This window comes from Geotrypetes seraphini, chromosome 1, assembly GCF_902459505.1.
Source record: "Geotrypetes seraphini chromosome 1, aGeoSer1.1, whole genome shotgun sequence".
Taxonomy (NCBI): Eukaryota; Metazoa; Chordata; class Amphibia; order Gymnophiona; family Dermophiidae; genus Geotrypetes; species Geotrypetes seraphini.
In genome coordinates this window covers 289849991-289872570 of record NC_047084.1, presented here as the reverse complement: position 1 = coordinate 289872570, position 22580 = coordinate 289849991, and the positions used below count along the sequence as shown (strand labels likewise).

The 22580-nt window shown below is 45.6% G+C and overlaps 1 protein-coding gene across 4 annotated transcripts in view; it reads right to left on the bottom strand.

Annotated features, from left to right (window-relative positions):
- Window positions 1-22580, bottom strand: part of ZNF638 (zinc finger protein 638) — a 570425-nt gene that overhangs the window by 321658 nt on the left and 226187 nt on the right. For all 4 annotated transcript variants that reach the window (XM_033953374.1, XM_033953362.1, XM_033953382.1 and 1 more), the window contains exon 6: window positions 12993-13351. In XM_033953374.1, coding sequence (XP_033809265.1) covers window positions 12993-13351 — 359 coding nt within the window. The remainder of the gene's footprint in view (window positions 1-12992; window positions 13352-22580) is intronic.

Genomic DNA, 22580 nt, shown 5'->3' with positions numbered 1-22580 from the left:
TAGTGGCAGGCTTTCTGGAAGCCTCTAAAATGTCTCATAGAGGTTGAGAAAACTGAAGAGGATTATATTGAGAGGTACCAAGCTGTCAGGTGTAGAGGCTGCAGGTTGGGATGAAGTAGAGACCCTTGATTGTGTAAGCAGAGACGGAAAAACTGGCTCCCTGTTGCTGAGTTGAAGTAGAAGGGAGTTAAAACTAGTTAAAACCAATCTGTTTAACCGATTTGTGACCAAGAATTCCTAAAGCCTTTCCCTGCATCCCACTTACTTATACTAGATTCCCCAACAATGTGACCTTATTCTGCCTCCCTTCCCCCTACCAATTTTCATGTACTCAAAGACTTCATTGCTTTCTTCCGCTGAATTTCCAGCCCTTCTTATTGTAAGCAGCCTCTTCAATGTGACTTTACTCTGTCTCCCCTCCTCCCTACAAATATTCATGTACTCAAAGACTTCATTGTTCTTTTCGTTGAATGTCCAGCTCTTCTTATTGTAAACCACCTCGAATTACTTTGACTTTGGCGGTATATAAACAATAAATTATTATTATTATTATTACCAAGGTTGTCTCGGCCACCAAGGAGCTATCAGAATCATAGTAGCATGATCGTTCTTCAACTTGACAGGAGTCTTAAGGATAAAAGGGAATGGAGGAAATGCATACAGGAAGAGATTCGTCCATTCCAATAGAAAAGCATCTGCCTCAAGGCGATGAGAAGAATATATCCTGGAGCAAAACTGAGGCAGTTTGTGGTTGTGGGGAAATGCAAAGAGGTCTATCTGAGGTGTTCCCCACTGAGAAAAAATGTGATGAAGAGGCGAGGAATTGAGTGTCCATTCGTGAGGTTGCAGAAGACGACTAATTTGTCCGCAAACAGTTTTTCGCCTCTTGGATGTAGACAGCTTTCAAGAAGGTGTTGTGGAGGATTGCCCAGTCCCAAACCTTCAGAGCTTCTGGAAAAGAGAGAGAGATCCTATTCCTCCCTGTTTGTTGACATAATATATGGCGACTTGGTTGTCCGTCCAAATAAGGACTACTTGGTTGTGAATAAGGTGTTGAAAAGCCTTGAGAGCATTGAAGATCACTCTGAGTTCCAACAGATTGATATGACACTGACGATCCGTACTGGACCAATGGCCTTGAGTACGGAGACCGTAGAGGTGAGTCCCCAAGCATACGTCAATTAATCTGTCATGAGGACTTTCTGATGAAGGGGCATCTGAAACAGCAAACCTCTGGAGAGATTGGAAGAGAGCATCCACCAGTGGAGATAGAGTGACTGTAATGTGTCGAGAGTGGTTCACAAGCCTGCGTCCATTGAGATGCCAGGGTCAACTGAGGAATTCTTAGGTGAAGTCTGGCAAAAGGAGTCACATGAACTGTGGTCATGTTTCTCTGTCCTAAAGCACTTAATATACTGATTCATTCTCTGGTGATGTCTAAAATCGACTATTGCAATTCCCTTTTTAAAGGAATTGCTTTACAAGAGATAAAACGATTACAAATTATTCAAAATGCATCAATTAAATTGATAACTAAATCCAAAAAGTTTGATCATGTAACACCACTCCTCAAAAAGGCTCATTGGCTTCCAGTCATATATAGAATTACTCATAAATTATGTACAGTTATTTTTAAAACTTTATATAATAAGACCCCAGCATTTCTATTTAGATTACTTATCCCTTATTCTGCAAAGAGAATATTACGATCTAGCGAACAAAATCTTTTATCCATTCCCTCACTAAAAATTATTAATACAAGGAGACAATTTATCTTTTCTTGTACAGCACCGCAGACTTGGAACGCCCTCCCTATGTTTTTACGGGAGGAGAAGGAGTTTGCGAAATTTAAAAATGAGTTGAAAACATTTCTTTTTAAAGATGCATTCGCAAGTTAATCTTTTATCTTACTGTTTTGGTTTATTTTATTCCCCCTGTATGTCTTATTTCCCTTTTGTATTTTCCCTTGATGTCTCTTCTTTTCTTTACGAATTGTATTTCATCCCTCCTTACCTATTGTTTAGCAATGTTAATTTTTATCATAATAATTTTATTAATTGTATGGACTGTTTTGTTCCCTAACATATGTAAATTTTAAGTGTACACCGCTTAGAAAATTGGATTAAGCGGTTAATCAAGTCATCTAATAAACTTGAAACTTGGAGGCCATGTGACCTAGTAGTAAAATCATGTGTCTCGCTAAGAGTGAAGAGCGGGAAGACACCTTGTGAGAGAGCTGAAGAACAGCATCCAGACGTTGTTGAGGAAGGAATGCTCCAAGTTGAATAGTATTCAGAACAGCTCCGATGAACTGTAGATTCTGAGAGGGCTGCAGGTTGGATTTCAGAAAGTTGATTTTGAATCCCAAGCTTTATACGAACCACGTAGTCCGTTGAGTCGCTACAATAACCCCCTGAGATGTTGAATCTTTGATGAGCCAGTCGTCTAAGTAGGGAAACACCTGAAAACCATGGTTCCGCAGAGCTGCTGCCACCACCACTAGGCACCTGGTGAATACTCTTGGAGATAATGTTAGGCCAAAGGGTAGCACTCTGTACTAAAAATGCATATTCCCCACCCGAAAAGCATAGTTACTTATCGTAACAGTTGTTATCCAGGGACAACAGGCAGATATTCTCAACAGTGGGCGATGTCACCGACGGAGCCCCGCAACGGACAGCCTCAAAAGCAGACTTGCTTGAAGATCTTTGTAAGAGCTTCCAAGTGCTGCACTGCACATGCACGAGTGCATTCCCGCCCGAGTTAGGGCGCGCGTCTCCTGTGAGGTACCTCAGTTCAGATACCTAGCTAAGAAGCCAACCAGAGGAGTAGGGTGGGTTGTGAGAATATCTGCCTACTGTCCCTGGATAACAACTGTTACGGTAAGGAACTGTGCGTTATCCCAGGACAAGCAGGCAGCATATTCTCAACAGTTGGTGACCTCCAAACTAAGCATAATAGGATGGAGGGAGAGTTGGCAAGTTAAGAAAAGAGATGTTGCAAAACAGAATGGCCAAAATGGCCATCCCTTCTGGAGAAAGTATCCAGACAATAATGAGAGGTGAATGTATGAACAGAGGATCAAGTGGCAGCCTTGCAGATTTCCTCAATAGGAGTTGATCTGAGGAAAGCTACAGACGCCGCCATTGCTCTAATTTTGTGGCCCGTGACTCAACCCTGCAGAGGGAGACCAGCCTGAGCATAGCAGAAAGAGATGCAAGCAGCCATCCAGTTAGAGATGGTTTGCTTTGAGACAGGATGCCCCATCTTATTTGGATCGAAGGAGATGAAAAGTTGTGGGGCTGTTCAGTGAGGTTGAGTGCGTTGCAAGTAGAAAGCTAAGGCCCGCTTGCAGTCCAAAGTATGGAGAGCCACTTCTCCAGGATGAGAATAAGGCTTTGGAAAAAATACTGGAAGAACAGTAGATTGATTTATGTGAAATTCTGATACAACTTTAGGTAAGAATTTGGGATGAGTACGGAGGACCACTTTGTCATGGTGGAAAACTGTGAAAGGTAGATCCACAACCAAAGCTTGTAACTCACTGACTCTTCGAGCAGACGTGAGTGCAATCAGAAAAACTACTTTCCAAGTAAGGTACTTGAGATGAGCCTTATCAATTGGTTCAAATGGAGGCTTCATCAATTGAGCCAAGACAACATTGAGATCCCAGACCACTGGAGGTGGTTTGAGTGGTGGATGAATATTAAAAAGTCCTTTCATAAAGCAGGAAACCACAGGATGTGCAGACAGAGGTTTCCCATCAAGAGGCTGATGAAAAGCAGCAATCGCGCTGAGATGGACTCGGATAGATGTAGACTGGAGTCCAGATTGTGATAAGTGAAGTAAATAATCTAAAACAGAAGCCTAGGAGGTAGACATTGGCTCTATATTGCGAGTGGAACACCAAGTGGAAAATCTAGTCCATTTCTGGCCATAACACTGCCTAGTGGACGGCTTTCTGGAAGCTACAAAAATATCCTGTACAGACTGAGAGAACTGTAGAGTCTGTTAGGATGAAAGGTATCAAGCTGTTAAGTGTAGACTGCAGGTTGGGATGTAGGAAGGACCCTTGACTCTGAGTAAGCAGAGAGGGAAAAACTGGTAGAAGCTGAGGCTCCCTGATGCTGAGTTGAAGTACCACAGTTGTCTGGGCCACCGAGGAGCTATCAGAATCATGGTGGCATGTTCTGTCTTGAGTTTGAAAAGAGTCTTAAGAATCTGAGGGAATGGAGGGAAGGAATAGAGAAACTGACCCGTCCAATCCAGGAGGAAAGCATCTGCCTCGAGACGCTGGGGAGAGTATATTCGAGAGCAGAACTGAGGAAGCTTGTTGTTGAGGGGGAAGGCAAAAAGGTCTATTTGAGGAGTCTCCCAGCGAGCAAACACCTGACGTAGAGGCGAGGAATTGAGTGTCCATTTGTGTGGTTGCAGAAGACGACTCAATTTGTTCGCCAGACAGTTGTGCTGACCTTGAATGTAGACATCTATGAGAAAGATGTTGTGATGGACTGCCCAATCCCACAGCTTCAGAGCTTCTTGACAAAGGAAGTGAGATCCCGTACCTCCCTGTTTGTTGACATAGTACATGGCAACTTGGTTGTCCGTCCTGACAAGGACTACCTGGTCGTGAAGGTGTTGAAAAGCTTTGAGAGCACTGAAGATCGCTCTGAGTTCCAACAGATTGATGTGACAAAGACGGTCCGCAGGAGACCAATGACCTTGGGTACGGAGACCGTCTAGATGGGCTCCCCATGCGTAGGTTGACGAGTCTGTTGTGAGAACCTTCTGATGAGGGAGAGTGTGGAACAGCAAACCTCTGGAAAGATTGGAAGAGAGCATCTACCAGTGAAGAGACTGCTTCAACAAAGGAGTTACTGTAATTTGTTGAGAAAGTGGATCGGTAGCTTGTTGCCACTGAGATGCCAGGGTCCACTGATGTATGCGAAGGTGAAGTCTGGCAAAAGGTATCACGTGAACTGTAGAAGCCATGTGACCGAGCAGAACCATCATTTGTCTTGCTGAAATTGATGTGAGATGAGACACTTGATGGCAAAGGCGGATAAGGGTATCCCGACGTGGTGGAGGTAGAAACGCTCTGAGTTGGACAGTGACCAGAGTGGCCCCAATGAACTGAAGAGACTGAGATGGGGTCAACTGGGAATTTGGAAAGTTGACTTCGAACCCCAGACATTGGAAGAACATAATAGTCTGTTGGGTCGCTGCAATAATCCCTTGTTGAGAGGGGGCCTTGATGAGCCAGTCGTCCAGGTATGGAAAAACTTGAAGATCCTGGGCACGGAGGGCTGCAGCCACCACCACCAGACATTTTGTGAAGACTCTGGGGGATGAGGCGAGTCCAAAAGGAAGGACTCTGTATTGTAGATGAAGATTCCCCACCTGGAATCGAAGATATTTGCGAAAGGCTGGATGAATCGGGATATGAGTGTAAGCCTCTTTGAGATCCAGAGAGCATAGCCAATCTCCCTGATCCATCAGGGAATATAAGGTTGATAAAGAAAGCATCCGAAACTTCTCTTTGACTAGAAATTTGTTGAGGGCTCTGAGGTCCAGAATGGGTCGCAAATCCCCCATCTTCTTTGGGACTAGAAAATAACAGGAATAAAAGGCCATGTCCCGTTGGTTCAGAGGAACCTCCTCGATAGCTTGAAGGCGAAGAAGAGCCTGAGCTTCCTAAAGAAGGGGAAGTTGTGACGAATTGGAAGGACACTCTCTTGGAGGGCGATCTGGAGGTACCTGAAGAAAGTGAAGTGAGTATCCCTCCCAAAGGATGGTGAGAACCCAAAGATTTGAGGTGATCATCTCCCACTGGTGATAAAATTGGTGAAGACGACCTCCTATGGGCAGAAGAGAATTTTGATACAGGGAAGTTTGTATGCTCAGACTGGGAATGTTAAAAAGACTGAGCAGGTTTAGTTGCAGCAGGAGTCTTGAGCCTTCTGCTGTTGTTGTTGCTGTGGAGGCCTTCTAGGCGGAGACCTGGAGAAAGCTGGTGTTGTTTCTTGGGGATAACAACGTGGTGGTTGCTTGTATGGCCGTGCAGGAGTCTTAGACTTTGGCCGAATCAAGGAAGCAAAAGAGCGCTCATGTTCAGAGAGGCGCTTTGTAGCAGCTTCAATAGAGTCATCAAAGAGTTCATTTCCCTGGCAAGGCAAGTTTGCTAGACGGTCCTGCAGATTGGGATCCATATCAACAATGCGGAGCCAGGCAAGACAGCACATGGCTACTGCAAAGGCAGAAACTCTAGAAGAGAGCTCACAAGCATCGTATGTGGCTTGAAGCATGAAGAGTCGAAGTTGAGACAAAGTTCTGATGATCTGTTTGAATTCTGGAAGACTTTGTTCCTCAAGAGCCGGGTAGAATTTAGGCATCAATTTGAGGAAATGATTAAAATAAGCCATGAAAATGTAGTTGTAATTGAGAATTCTATTAGCCATCGTGGAATTCTGGTATAATCTGCAGCCAAACTTGTCCAGTTGAAGAGATCCAGTTAAAGAGCTTTTCCCATGTCGAAAACGAACCTGGCAAAAGAGACAGACTTCGAGGTCGAGGCACCTTTAGGAGAAGGAGTGCGAGACAGAGGAACTACTGAGTAGGAAGGAGAAGCCTCTCTGGAATACAAAGACAGAGGCTCCGAGTCCAGGCGCACAATGATTGAGGAAGCTGCACTACCTGTGTGAGGAGGAGTCAGTGAGTGTTTGCGCTTCAAAACCCTTGATGGTGAAGTCCCCGGAGTTCGAGGAATAGATTGGGTCGAGGCAGGAGGAGAAGGCTCCCTCAGAGGCGGTCTCGATGGAGGAGTCTTCAACCTCGATGGACTTCGAGGAGAAGCAGCCAGTGTAATAGCTTTGCGAGACTTAAGTTTAGATTTGGAAGAAGTCTCAGTAGCCTTGGATAAACGAGGCATAGAAGTCTCAGTATCCACAAAAGGCGAGGGTTTCTGTTGTAGATGTCTCCTGAGGAAGCTTGGAAGCGAGATGCCTCGAATGCCTCGAGCGATGCTTCGGTCGAGGTGGATGAGATTGTGTCCGAGGAGTGAGTGAAGAGTCACTGGATGAGAACCGGCGAGACTTCTGAGGCTTGCCTCGAGGTGCTGCTCAGGCTGGCTCATAGGAAGCAGGGTCAAGGACGGAAGGAGTTGAGCCATGATCGAGGAAATTTTGAGTGGTCAGAATGGCTTTAAACATGTCCTCGAACATAGGCACCGAAACAAAGGGATCAGGTCTCGAAGGTGCAGCAGTGCGCTCCAAGGAGGGCGGACCTCGAGGATGAGTATTCCCGATGCTTGGAGGCACGCTTAGCTGGAGGTCTAGAAGAGGTGGGCAGGACAGTAGATACGGCCTGGGATGCCTGAGACTCTGGCGACTTCTTAGAAGTACCTGAAGGAGAGACAGGAGACTTACCCACCGAGGATGACTTAAGAGGAGCTGCCGTCGAGACCTTTGAAACCGAAGATGTCGAGGCCTTGGTGGAGGCAGAAGCTGGCATCGAGGTCGAGGGCTTAGATGTCGAGGCCATCCCCGAAACCAAGACCTTCTCAGGCAGTTGGTCCATAGTGCCAAAAAGTTGGAGAAGCTTGGCACGGCGTCGACGAAAGGCTCGAGGTTGAAGGATAGCAAAGCGCAACAAGCATCGAGGCAATGTTCAGGACCCAAACAAGCAATACACCAACTATGGGGGATCGGTGATTGAAATGGTCTTGTTGCACTGGCTACACTTTTTGAACCCAGTAAGAGGTTGGGACATAGAAAAAACAAAGTCCAACGTATCGAACGAGGTGAGTGGCCAGGCCTAGGCCAAAAGGCCGCTGACCGGAATAAAAAACAAGAAACAGAAATAAAAGGGGTTTTTTGGGGGGGTTTTCCAAAAGAAACCAAAGAGAAACACGAGCACAGCGACTTAATAATAAAAATAATAAAAAACTGTGGTGAGAGAAGGCAATGAAGGCTGCAGAGCTGAAAAGAAAACTTCTCGGCTCCGCAGAAAACGTTGAACTGAGGTACCTCACAAGAGATGCATGCTCTAACTTGGGCGGGAAGGCACTCGCGCATGCACAGTGCAGCACTCGGAAGCTCTTACAAAGATCTTCAAGCAAGTTTGCTTTTGAGGCTGTCCGCTGCAGGGATCCGTCGGTGGTGTCACCCACTGTTGAGAATATGCTGCCTGCTTGTCCTGGGATAATCTGAGGTACTGAAGGGAGGCCGGATGAATGGGGATATGAGTGTAAGCCTCCTTGAGATCTAGAGAACATAACCAATCGTTCTGATCTAGAAGGGGATAAGGGGATAAAGGGATGCCATGGACAGCATGCAAAATTTTTGACCAAAATTTGTTGAGAGCCCTGAGATCCAGTTTGGGCCGCAGATCGCCCGTCTTCTTCGGAACTAGGAAGTAACAGGAGTAAAACCCCCTGCTCTGCTGTTCCAAGGGATCTTCCTCGATGGCACGGAGACGAAGCAGAGCTTGAGCTTCTTGAAGAAAAAGGGCAGTCTGGGATGGATTGGAAGGATACTCTCTTGGAGGAAGCTCTGGTGGAATCTGAGTGAGACGAAGAGAGTATCCTTCCTTGATTTTTGACAGTACCCAGAGGTCGGATGTAATGGTCTCCCATCGATGGTAAAAATTATGGAGACAACCTACTATGGGAAGAGGAGAGGACAGAGGCAGAACAATGGAGGTTATGCTCTGCTTGAGACAATCAAAAAGGCTGAGAAGTCTTAGGTATAGCAGAAGGCTGAGGTTTGTTGCTTCTGCTGTTGTGGTTTCTTGGGAGGTGCTTGAGTGTAAGGAGCTGCCCTCGGAGGATAACGCCTCTGATAGGATAGAAGAGGTCGAGAAAGCTTGGAAGGAGATGGCTTAGGCTTCAGTCTGACGATGGAAGCAAAAGATTTCTCATGCTCAGACAAATTCTTGGTGGCAGCCTCTGTCGATTCATCAAAGAAGTCATTGCCTTCACAAGGAATATTGGCCAGACGATCCTGAATGTTGGGATCCATATCAATGGTGCAAAGCCAGGCCAGGCGGTGCATCAATACTGAGAAAGCAGTGACCCTCGAGGAAAGATGACTGAAGAAGGTGTAACCTGAGTTGTGCTAACCAACTGTGTTGACCAAGGTCTTTAGAGAAGCCAGGGAGTATATCAATAAAATACTTGAAATAAGTAGTAAAACTTATAATTTAAAGACGGCCAAACTTATCCATAGCTCTGCCGTCTCTGCCAGGAGGTACGGTAGTATAGACCCTGGAAGGATGACTCCTCTTCAAAGAAGATTCCACAAGAAGGGGCTGATGAGATAGTTGGGAGTTCTCAAAGCCCTTGCAATGTACAGTTCTATACCTCGATTCCAACTTGCCTGAACAGAAGGAATGGCATAAGGAGTCTCCAGGTTTCATTTGAAAGTTTGAGAAAGAAGCCTGTTAAGAGGGAGTTTGAGAGACTCCGCAGGAGGCCGAGGCATACTCATTTCCTTTAAATACTCCTTAGAGTACTTAGAACCAGAGTTCAATTTAAGATCCAGATCCTCAGCCATCTGATGGAAGAAGGAGGAAAAGGACAATTGATCCACAAGAGGATGGCCTCGAGAGGAACTCGACCTCGAGGTGCCTCGAGTGGAAAACGAAGGCAAAGCCTTCCTGGAGTATTGATATCCCAGTGAATAAGCAGACTGGGACGAGGCACTGGGAGAAGCAGAGCCCTCAGGTTCTGCTATTGGTGTCCTAGATCGAGGAGTTGGAGGCCTCGAAGAGCTAGAAGGCCTAGACGAGGAAGTCTTCTCTCTGGAAGAGGACCGGTGCCTCAATGAGGGCCTCGACCAGTAATGAGGGTGACCGGCGATAAGGGTGCTGCCTGGAAGCAGGTCTTGTGCGAGGTCGCGGAGACTTCGCCCTATGCCTCGAAACGGGCAATGCCTTATGTGAGGATATAGGGTTGGAAGCTGTAGATCGAAGTCCCATAGACTCTGTGGGCTGGATCAAGGTATCTTGAAGTACTCCAAAAGACTCAGCTCCTTGTATGGAGTGTGAGGATTCCAGACAAGACACTCGTAAAGACTTGACTCCTTGCATAGAGTGTGTAGAAACATAGAAAGATGATGGCAGAAAAGGGCCAAGGCCCATCAAGTCTGCCCACTCTATAGACCCTCCCCTTAAGATTAGCCAATGTTTTGCCCTGACCCACGTAGTGATCCCACATGGGCGTCCCATTTATTCTTAAAATCTGGCACGCTGCTGGCCTCGATTACCTGTACTGGAAGCTTGTTCCATTGATCAATCACTCGCTCCGTGAAGAAATACTTCCTGGTGTCGCCGTGAAATTTCCCGCCCTTGAGTTTGAGCGGGTGCCCCCTTGTGGTTGAGGGGCCTCTGAGAAGGAAAATGTTATCTTCCACTTCTATACGTCCAGTGACGTATTTAAACGTCTCAATCATGTCTCCCCTCTCCCTGCGTTCCTCGAGAGTGTAGAGCTGCAAATTGTTTAGTCTTGCTTCGTACGAGAGACCTTTAAGCCCCGAGACCATTCTGGTGGCCATCCTTTGGACCGACTCAACCCTCTGCACGTCTTTGCGGTAATGTGGCTTCCAGAATTGCACGCAGTATTCCAGATGAGGTCTCACCATGGTCCTGTACAGTGGCATTATGACAGCAGGCTTTCTGCTGACGAAACTTCTACGGATGCAACCCTTGAGGAAGCCTTCTCCACCTGATTGGCAGATTTCATGTCTGCACTAATGATTACTCCTAAATCTCGTTCCGCTGAAGTCCTGGTCAAGGTCTCCCCGTTTAAGGTATAAGTTCTGCACGGGTTTCTGCTACCTAAGTGCATGATCTTACACTTCCCAGCATTGAAGCCCAGCTGCCAGGTTGAGGACCAGCATTCCAATGTACGCAGGTCCTGCGCCATGCTATCTTGTAAATTGCTCTCGCTTACCATATTACATAGTTTGGCGGCGTCGGCGAATAATGTTACTTTACCTTGAAGCCCTTGAGTCAGATCTCCTATGAATATGTTGAAGATTCAGCTCGAGGCACAGGCAAGAGCTCTTATGAGACTGATGAGTGCCCAGGCTGGACTGCAGGAAGCAGAGTCGAGGCAGGACTATATTTGGTCAGTAACTGAACAAATTCCTGCTCTAAAATGGTAACATAGTAACATAGCATAACATTGTGCTTATTGACCGCGTAACCAGAAGTTCAACGCGGTTTACAAAAAGTTATAAAAGTAAACATGCTACATGAAATAAAATGATTCGTTAAACAGTCAAATATTTAGAAAAAAGATAGGTCTTCAATTGTTTTCTAAAATGGCCATAGGAATGGGTAGTAAGCAACAATATTCAGAATTTATTGTCATGAAGATCTGCCTAGATGCCAAAGTATAATTCAGAAATTTCTTACTCCTGCAACCCTGGACAATTGTCTGGATGGTAGCCTGCAATTGTGGATCCGAGTCTGAAACTGGACCACTTGCTAAAGACTCAGAGGCTGAAGAGGAAGAATGCTTTGACTTGGAGGAATGATGTTTAGGTAGCTGAGGTATCTGACCTGAGGGAAGCTCAGGAGAAGACTTGGCAGATTTACTCGTGATCGAGGACGATCCAAATGAGGAAGGTCTGATAAGAGTCGAGGTCAAAGTTGTGGAGGCAGGAGGACAACCCGTAGCAGGCCTGACCAAATCAGAGGTCGAGGGTGTAATCGAGGTTTCCATACCGAAAATCTTCTCCACCTGAACTCGACGACATTTGAAGGCTCAAGGTTGAATGGTAGCACAGTGAACGCACGAGTCCGGGCAATGGTCAGGCCCCAGACACTGAAGGCACCAGTGGTGTGGGTCAGTGAGGGAGATCTCGCGCTGTCACTGGCTACACTTCTTGAAACCCGTGACCAGCCGGGAAATAGAAGGAAAGATAGCTGCCACAATGTTGAAGCACGCAGGCTGAGGGCATACGACAGGCCCCACCAGTCAACGAAAAAAATTCAAGTTTAAACACAAAACCAAAAGAAAAGCACAGCGACACGGTAATAAACAAATAAAACATGAGCCGCGGTGAGAGAATGCACAAAGCGAACAAAGTTCAGCACAGAGCGTCAAAGACAGACTTCTCAGCTCTGCGGAAAACTGAGAACTGAGGAGATGCGCCCTGTGCTGGGTGGAAAGGCACTCGTGTATGCGCGATGTGGCAGACTCGAAACTTCTGAGTTTCTTCAAGCAAGTCTGCTTACAAGGCTGTCCGCATCCAGGCTCCATGGATGACGTCACCCACATGCGAGAATAGGCTGCCTGCTTGTCCTGGGATAATAGATGATTATTTTCCTATTTCATCTACTACACTCTTCAGATTTTCTTCTACACTCATGTCTGAAAGGCAACCCAATTACCTGCTTAGATGCATCTTTGAGAAGGTTGTACAAAAACCAGATACTAATGGAAGGCTCTATTTGTGGTTTATAAACAGTTGTATAGGAAATTATCCCTTTTTATACTTTAATAAAAACATTTAAATATAAAATCATTTAAATATAAAATCATGTGCAAATGGGGGCAGAGCCCACAGGGGATGGGGACAGAACTTGCAGAGATGTTGACAAACTTTGGCCCCGTGTCTCTCATTTTATCCATTCATTTTTGGCAGGTACTTAAACTAGCCTGACTAATAGATAAAGCTTATGAGTTGTCTATTATAATCAATTCTGAGAGCAAATGCATCCTAGTTTATTAGTTCAATCTGCAGGTCTGCTTTTAGAGCCATACTTAAGAGCTGCTCTGCTACGAGTGCCTAGTGCACATTTTCCAAGGCAGTTAACACTAATGCAGTCTACAGACCTCTACTAGGTATGTGAAGAGAATTTTTTAAACTGGCTAAAAAAAAATATAACACTGCTTTTAATATCTTACAAACATGCATTTCACAAATATACTATATAACATTGCAGCTACTATATAAATTACCACACTATATCCAAGAAATACTCACTCTTTGAAGAGGATTATATGCTTCTTTAGCTGCTGACTGTGCTGGTTTATTTGTTACTGTGTTAGTAGGTTTCTTCGAAGTCGCAGTGCTACCAGCTCCAGGTTTCTTTGCAGTCGCTGCATTAGCAGCTCCAGGTTTCTTTGCAGTCCCTGCATTAGCAGCTCCAGGTTTCTTTGCAGTGACCACAGGTTTTCTTGCTCTCGAAGTAGAGTCTTGAATCTTAGAAACTGTCCCTTTAACAGCTCCTTTTTTCACATTTGTGGCAGTCTTCCCAGTCTTAGCTTGATTTGATACTTGTTTATTTGATGACGTAACCACTTTAGTTGAACTTTGTGCTGCAGTTTGAGAATCTTTTTTGTCTGCATAAAACATACAACAATCCCAGTGATTTTACAGTATGCATCATGTTTAAATTTCACAGGCTGAGGATATAGAGCAGCCAGTGCTTATCAATTGTTGATAAAATCACAAGCCTAAAATTGCAATGTTAAAACCACAAGAGAGTAAAAGCACATTTCTGGAATGATATGCTACATAATCAAAGATTTGAGTACATATAATTGAAAAGCGTAACAGATGTTATCCAGGGACAGCAGGCAGATATTCTAACATGTGGGTGACGTCATCCATGGAGCCCTACTACAAATACCTGCTAAAGTGTACATGCACTTTAAAAACTTTAGAAAGTTTGCAACTGACCTCACTGCGCATGCACGAGTGCCTTCCCACCTGACAAAGGCACATGGCTCCTCAGTTCAGTAAGACAGCTAAGAAGCCAACCAGGGGAGGTGGGTGGGTTGTGAGAACATCTATGTGATCAAGGACATATGCTAGATGTAATTTACTTTATTTCAGCAAAGCTTTTGACACGGTTCCTCAAAGGAGGCCCTTGAACAAACTTGATGGACTGAAGTTAGGACCCAAAATAACGAACTGGATTAGAAAATGGTTGTCTGACTGACGCCAGAGGGTGGTGGTTAATGGAAGTTGCTCGGAGGAAGGAAAGGTGAATAGTGAGGAAGGAAATAGTGAATAGCTTCGAATAGAAGAGAATCTAGCAAAGGACATTCAGAAAGGGGATAAATCCTTCTTCAGGTACATCAGTGATAGGAAAAGAAATACAAATGGGATAGTACGCCTTAGGAAAGCAGACGGGACTTATGCAGAATCAGATTCCGAGAAAGCCGAACTACTAAATGAATACTTCTGCTCAGTCTTTACCTGCGAGGCGCCAGGGTCCAGTCCACAATTGCAAGCAAGGCAAAGCTCAGGAGACCCGTTCTGGAATTTCGAGATTACACCCAGCAGCATCTACTGCGAACTATCAAGACTTAAAGTGAACAAAGCCATGGGACCGGACAATCTATACCCCAGGGTGCTTAGAGAGCTGTGTGATGTCCTGGCGGAGCCATTGTCTGTGCTCTTCAATCTTTCCTTGAGGGCGGGAAGAGTCCCCTTGGACTGGAAAACAGCCAATGTAATCCCACTCCACAAAAAGGGCTGCAGGACGGAGGCTGAAAATTACAGACCGGTGAGTCTCACATCCATAGTGAGTAAACTCATGGAAACGCTAATTAAGCATAAATTAGATACGATCCTGGTCGAGAAGAATCTAAGGGATCCCCGCCAACATGGATTTACCAAGGGCAGGACCTGCCAATCCAATCTAATTAGTTTCTTTGACTGGATAACAAGGAAACTGGATGTGGGTGAGTCCCTAGACGTCGTTTACTTGGACTTTAGTAAAGCTTTTGATAGCGTCCCGCACCGCAGACTATTGAAAAAGATGAAATCAATGGGACTGGGAGAGACATTAACTACATGGGTCAGTGATTGGCTAAACCACATGTGCCAAATCCGGCCCGCCAGGCCTTGCAATGTGGCCCGCACCGCGCTGTCATCACTGCACGCCGCTGCGTTCCATCACAATGACGCGCGGTGACATAGGAGGCTTGTGATCTCACCAGCCGTACTTGCTATCTATCTCCCCCCATCGACCGCCCCCCCCCCCCAAGAACCTCCGACTGCCCCCCCAGCCGACCCGCGACCCCCCTGGCCGACCCCCACAACACCCCCACCCCCCTTCCCCGTACCTTTCTGTAGTTGGCCGGACAGACGGGAGCCAAACCCGCCTGTCCGGCAGGCAGCCAACGACGGAATGAGGCCGGATTGGCCCATCTGTCTCAAAGCTCCGCCTACTGGTGGGGCCTAAGGCGCCTGGGCCAATCAGAATAGACCCGGGAGCCTTAGGTCCCACCAGTAGGCGGAGCTTTGAGACGGATGGGCCAATCCGGCCTCATTCCGTCATTGGCTGCCTGCCGGACAGGCGGGTTTGGCTCCGGTCTGTCCGGCCAACTACAGAAAGGTACGGGGAAGGGGGGTGGGGGTGTCGTGGGGGTCGGCCAGGGGGGGGGTCGGAGGTTCTTGGGGGGGCGGTCGATGGGGGGGAGGGGGGGTTGCGTCGAGGGCAGGAGGGCCTGGGATCCCTCCTGCCCGTAATGTAGTGCGGGGTGGGGGTAGGGGGTCGCCGTGGTCAGGAGGGTTTGGGCTCCCTCCTGGCCCGATATTGTCGGGGAGTTGGGGAATCGGCGGGGCAAGAGGGCTTGAGCTCCCTCTTGCCCCGATCGTGTTGGGAGTCGGGGAGTCGGCGGTCCTTCGGGGTGGGGGTGCAGGTGCGTGCAAGCGGTCCTGCTTGGGGTGAATCGGACGTCGGGGGGGGGGGGGGGAACTATGTAAAAAAAATACACAGCAGAAGCTGCCAGTTCCTGGCATAAAGTGTAGGCATAAAAATCGCAACAGAATCTGCTATCTGTACCCAGCCAGGCATTTATTGACTGACTTTTTCATTCTAACGTAGATTTCCAATAAACTACATCTTTTACTGCCAATATTGATCCCAAAATGTCCAGGAAAAGAAAAGTTGACGGTGAAGGCAGACAATTTAATGACAAATGGGAAATTGAATACATGTTTGTGCTTAGTGAGGGCAAACCAGTGTGTATATTGTGTTATGAGACAGTGTCGGTGATGAAAGAGTACAATATACGTCGTCATTTTGACACCAAACATAATGTTAAGTATGGCAAATATACGTTGGAAGAAAAGCATAAAATTGTTAAAGAACTAAAAGGCAAACTACAATCACAGCAGCAAATGTTTACAAAGGCTACAGCGAAAAATGATGCTGCAGTGAAAGCAAGCTTTATAGTGGCTGAAGAAATTGCCCGTACTTCAAGGTGTTTTTCAGAGGGTGCCTTTTTGAAGCAATGCATGCTAAAAGTGTGTGAGAAAGTATGCCCAGACCAGATACAGAGTTTTCAAACTGTCAGTTTGTCAAGAAACACCATTGTGCAGACAGAGTTCAAGAACTCTCAGGAAATCTATCATCACAGCTGGCCGAACAGGCATGCAGTTATCTCGCTTTTTCACTTGCTATCGATGAAAGCACAGACAACACTGATACAGCGCAGCTGTCCATCTTTATACGTGCTACGAAGACCGACCTCTCTGTCACTGAGGAACTTTTGGATGTAGCTGCCATGCATGGGACGACGACTGGTAGAGATATATTTGAGGCTGTGGAGAAATCTATAAATAATTTTAAATTACCCTGGGAAAAGTTGGTGGGGCTAACTACCGATGGCGCACCTTCAATGTGCGGAGAAAAGAAAGGCTTGGTTGGACTAATGAAGGAAAGAATGCAAAAAAGTCACTACCACACACCCTTGATTACTTATCATTGCATTATCCACCAAGAGGCTATGTGTGGAAAAGTTCTGGACATGAATGACATAATGACCACAGTCATTAAAACTATTAACTTTATAAGAGCACGTGGCCTGAATCATCGCCAGTTCCAGCAGTTTTTACAGGAGGTGGGTGCAGAGCATGGAGACGTGCCATACCACACAGAAGTAAGATGGCTGAGCAAGAGCGCAGTCCTCAAAAGATTTTTTGAGCTCAGAGAACAAATTGCTCTTTTCATGGAAAGTAAAGGAAAGCCCTTGCCTGAACTGTCGGATCCCGCCTGGCTATGTGATTTTGCTATGATGTGTGACATATGCGAGCATCTCGCCCAACTGAATCTGAAGCTGCAGAGACGCAAACAAGTCATCACGAAGATGTCTGACATGATCACAGCATTCCAACGTAAACTTCAACTATGGAAGTCCCAACTGGAACAGGACAATCTTGCCCACTTTCCCGTTTGTTTGAGTATCTCAACCACTATTTCTGGTACTTTTCCTTGCAGTCGGCTGGCTACCAAAGTTAGCCGTTTACTAAGTGAATTTGAGCGGCGCTTCTCTGACTTTAGAACACAGCACTCAGGCTTTGACATCTTTGCCAATCCTTTTACAGTTGATGTCAACAATGTGCCCCATCACCTTCAGATGGAGATAATCGAGCTTCAGTCTGACAGTGGCCTGAAATCAAGGTTTCAGGATGTTGAAATTGAGGACTTCTACCCTCTACTGCCCCCTGACTCAATGCCAGAGCTCCGACTTCATGCTGCCCGTATTCTATCCATGTTCGGGAGCACCTATCTTTGTGAACAGATGTTTTCAATAATGAATCTGAACAAAAACAAGCACAGATCACGCATTACCGATGACAACCTCCATGCTGTTTTGCGGGTTGCTACAGCCCAAGAAATAAAACCGAACATTAACTCATTGATACGGGGAAAACGGTGTCAGACATCTAGCCAGAAAACAAAACGATGAGCATTTTAGGTACATTCCAATATTACTGTTTTGCTTGATACCAATATTACTGTTTTGCTTGATAGCATGTGAGTTGGTTAACAGCACTGTTAAGGAAAAGATTGTTCCACTCATTTTAAATTCACATTTCTGGTTAACATTGTCAGTTTATGACTGTTCAGTAAACCATTCGGCCCGCCATTTAGGCTGGATTTTAGATTTTGGCCCCTTCTCTGATTGAGTTCGACACCCCTGGGCTAAATGGTAGACTTCAGAGAGTGGTGGTGAATGGTGCCCCTTCCAAAATGTCAGAGGGAAGGCTGAATAAATTGCAGCTATACTCACTCGAAAAACGTAGAGAGAGAGGAGACATGATAGAGACGTTTAAATATATCACCGGCCGTATTGAGGTGGAGGATGATATCTTCTTTTTTAAAGGTCCCTCGGCCACAAGAGGACATCCGCTGAAAATCAGGGGTGGGAAATTTCATGGTGACACCAGGAAGTTCTTCTTCACCGAAAGAGTGGTCGATCGTTGGAATGAACTTCCGCTTCAGGTGATTCAGGCCAGCAGCGTGCCGGATTTTAAAAGGAAATGGGATACACATGTGGGATCTCTAGGGAGGTAATAAAATGTAGAGGGGATACACACGTGGTATCTCTAGGGGGGTAAATTCAGGGGGTGGGGTTGTTAAAGTGGGCAGACTAGATGGGCTATAGCCCTTTTCTGCCGTCATCTTCTATGTTTCTATGTTTCTATGTTTAGTGGAGTCCCTCAGGGTTCGGTTTTGGGTCGATCCTGTTCAATATGTTTGTGAGTGACATTGCTGAAGGGTTAGAAAGCACAGTTACTTACCGTAACAGGTGTTATCCAGGGACAGCAGGCAGATATTCTCACTGATGAGTGATGTCACCACGGAGCCCCAGTATGGACACTTCAAGAGCTTAAAAAAACTCTTGACACCCGCACCGCGCATGCGCGAGTGCCTTTCCGCCCGAAGGCGCACAGTCCCTCAGTTAAGATTAGCCAGCTAAGAAGCCAACCCGGGGAGATGGGTGGGTTGTGAGAATATCTGCCTGCTGTCACTGAATAACATCTATTACGGTAAGCAAATGTGCTTTATCCCAGGACAAGCAGGCATATATTCTCACTGAGGGGTGACCTCCAAGCTAACTAGAATGGGATGGTGGGAGAGTTGGCCAAAAAAAAATACAATTGAAAACAGAATGGCTGAAGTGCCCATCCTGTCTGGAGAAAAAACCAGACAATAGTGAGAAGTGAAGGAATGAACTGAGGACCAGGTGGCAGCTGTACAGAGTTCCTCATAAATGTAACTAAAAAGAAAAGAACAAAAACTGCCAGAACTCGAACTTAAGGACTGGGACATGATATCCCCGTGCTAGGCCAGTCGGAGCAAAGGAGAACAAGAGGAAGGCAATCAGCCAAGTGAAAATCATTCCCATGAATATAGGATGTCCAAACTGAGTTGAAACAAAAGAAAAAGTTGGGATAAAATCACTGCAGCTCCGACCTGAGTAAGAAGGAGGAGAAAAAACCGCTTATAGGACAAAAGATAGAAAGCCAGGCTCCTCGTAGGAAAAAACGAGGAGCATAAAACAACACAGACAGAAGAACTGACTGAGCGAAAAGAAAACAGTAGAAGATACTGTAGACATGAACACAGAATCACGATGAGTTGATGAAAGACTGATAAGGATGAAGCTGCTAGCAGGGCATGAAACTCATCGATCCCCCTGGAAGAGGTGAGAGACACAAGGATAAACCATTGTCCAGGAAAAAAACTCAAGTGGAACTGATGCCAGTGTTACAAATGGTAGCAGCAACAACCAATAAAGAACCGCAAGAATAGTCCAGGGGTCAGAAGAAGGAATGAGGTGTGGGTACACACAAGAAAAACCTCTGTCATGATCCTGTGAACCAGAGGAGAAGACAGAAAGATGTCTGTCGCTCCTCGACAGATCAAGGGAAAAAATGCAATAGAATTAAAAAGACTAGAAGCAAGAAGGAAAAAAATACCACCAGTAGGAAGGTGGAAACAGGCAGAGAAAAAGACACCAGGAAAGAAAATGAAACCACTGTTGATAACAACAAGGGCAAGTGGCTGGTGTCCTGGCAGAAGTCAACAAACGGGCTGAGAAAGATGTAATGAAACGGATGCAGCACAAAGAAAAGAAACCAATGAAGATTGGAAGACATCAAGGATTCCTGAGACAAAGTGAACCGAGCAGGAGAATGAAAAGAGAGGGCTCCCTAAAATTTGAGTGGACAAAGAAGGGAGAACCCATGTTAACTGGGTCATCATGCATCAATAGCGCTCGAGAGCTTGATGAAAAAAAGGTGAACAGGAGAAGAAGCGAAGGGAATGCATAGAAAAATAAGCTCGCCCAATGCAGGAGAAAAAATAACCGTTATCAGAAGAAGAAAAAACCCGGAGTAAAAGGAAGAAAGAATCCTGCTGAAAATGGCTGCTACAAAATTCAGCTTTTCATGAATAGCAGCAAGAGCAGATGGCAAATCGCCTCTAAGTTCAAAAAACAGGGCCTCTTGAGATAGCCGGAGAGCGCCCTAGACTCCTTACTCAATTACATGTAGTGTAAAACTCCGGAATTGGCTGTGAAAGGAAGGAAGACTTGAGGACAGAGTAGATGATGAAAATCATGAAGTCCTAAAATTTCTGCAGAAAAATGAGGAAAAATCCAATGCCTGACAGTTGAAAGACCCTGAGGCTGAAGAATGCCTATAGGAACCCCTCAAGCAGAAAATAGATGTAACAAGCATGAAGACCATGCAAGAAGGCAATAATGAAAAAAGGGGACCTCCGTCGAGACTAAAGGAGATCAAAGATACACATGCGTGGAGAGACAAGCCCTCGCCTGGTACCACTGAGGAGTACAAAAATGTAGTCTGACTCGTGGCAGGACAGAACCAGGAGAATGCCTATTGGTCAGAAGAAACGACATAGGTAAGATTGAAAAAAACCACACTCTCAACAGAGTGGAGTCAAGAAGTACCCCAAAGAAACAAAGCCATTAATATGGGTACGGAAAATGAAAAGCTAAAGAAAATGAGATGGGTAAGAAAAAATGGTTGAACCAACTCTCAGAGAAAAAACAACCGGGTAAAAAACTGGATGTTCAAAAAATGGAAAAAGAAGGCCTTGTAATTGAATAGATGTGGCCAGCACAAGCAAACACCCTCTGAATAATCTGGGAGGAAAAAACTCCAAACTGGTAAGTAGAATGGTTGAGAAACACAGCTCGAAAGCAGCTGTCCAGAAAATCAGGAAGCAGAGCCATGAGGTCTGAGATCCAGAAAAAACACAGTCATCCAGTGTCCTTGACAATGAAGAGAAAGAAGGGAAGAGTTTCTCTAACTCCAATAATCGAAGAAAACCCTTCAAGGAGAAGTAGCAGTAGAAAAATCTGGAAGTACTGCTTAAGATCCCCCGTAGACTATCAACAGAAAACTGAGTCTAAGAACAGGGTGAAAAAATTAAGTGAAGAAAGCCTCCGCATGAATAGAACAGAGCCAGGCTCGTATAAGTACATGAAGGCAGAAAAGACAGTCACCATGAAAGAGAAAACTACTACACAGAAGCGGCCAGAAAACTCACCATGCCATAATGTAGAGGAAACATGTTCTAGCACAGCCCCAGGAACATCTCCCTAAATCAGACACATGCAATAAATAACCTGTCGTGTGGAGGAATGATAAAAAGAGACACTCAGATGCAGACCAGATCCGCAAAATACAGAGCTGAAATTGAAAAGCGGCCACATGGAATGTGAACACCAATGTATGCCAAGGAAAACCAGGTAGGCAGGAGAGGAATCTAGGAAGCCCATTAGCTAACTGATCCCCAGCCCTGTCCACTCTGCCCAGAAAGACAGAGGCGTACATATAAGCCAGAAGGAGGAACTCCACCAGGAGGGAAACAAGAACACATGTAAACTGTTTCATAGGGTGTGTCACCAAAAAGGCCCCATAGAAATCAAGAAAGGGAAATAAACCACCCTTGAGGAGCAAGTAGAAGGAAGGAAAAGAAATTCCATAGGGAAAGAAATGACTGTATAAAATCAACTCTTAAAGAAATGCATTTACAGAAAATTCCCTAATGGATCTGTAAAAAACGATATGTCATGCAAGTATGAAAGCTTTGTGAACCCCACTCAAGGGTAAAACACATGTGATGCAGAAACACCCACCACTTCTTAGAGAGATGGGGCATAGTCTCAAAAGACACCCCAAGCCTCTCAACTAGTCAAAACCAAGACCAGCAAGGAGTCGATTTCGAAGGCCAAATACAGCTTGAAAACTGCAAAGCGTTTCCATAAGGAACAACACCAACACCAGTAACTGCAACTACAATCGGTGTCACGGAATAGGAGTCAACAAAAGCAGAGAAGACTCAAGTGAAAATGTCCCTGGAAGTAAAAAACTTAACCGAGCAGGACTAGAATAGACATTACATTACAATGGTGTCTTCTATCCCGCCAATACCTTTCAGTTCTAGGCGGTTTACAACAAGAGTTGGCCTGGGCATTTCCAGGGAGAATACATGGTTAATAGATGTAGTATTTGTCAGGATCTGTGGAGGGTCGATCAGGTTTAGTTAGACGGTGTCGAGAGGGCGCAGAGCCCAAACAACTGGATCACCATTGAACGTGGTGATGTCGAGAAGAAAGTCCGACATCGACCTTGATGTCGATATGGGCTGCGACATCGAGCAGAACTGAATGCAATAACATGGCATCGAGAGAAAAGTCGATATTGAGTAGGGAGGTCGACACCAATGTAAAAACATCGACATCACTCCCAGGGACAGTGAAAACATGCCGATGTGGACCGAAATCGTGGGCATGA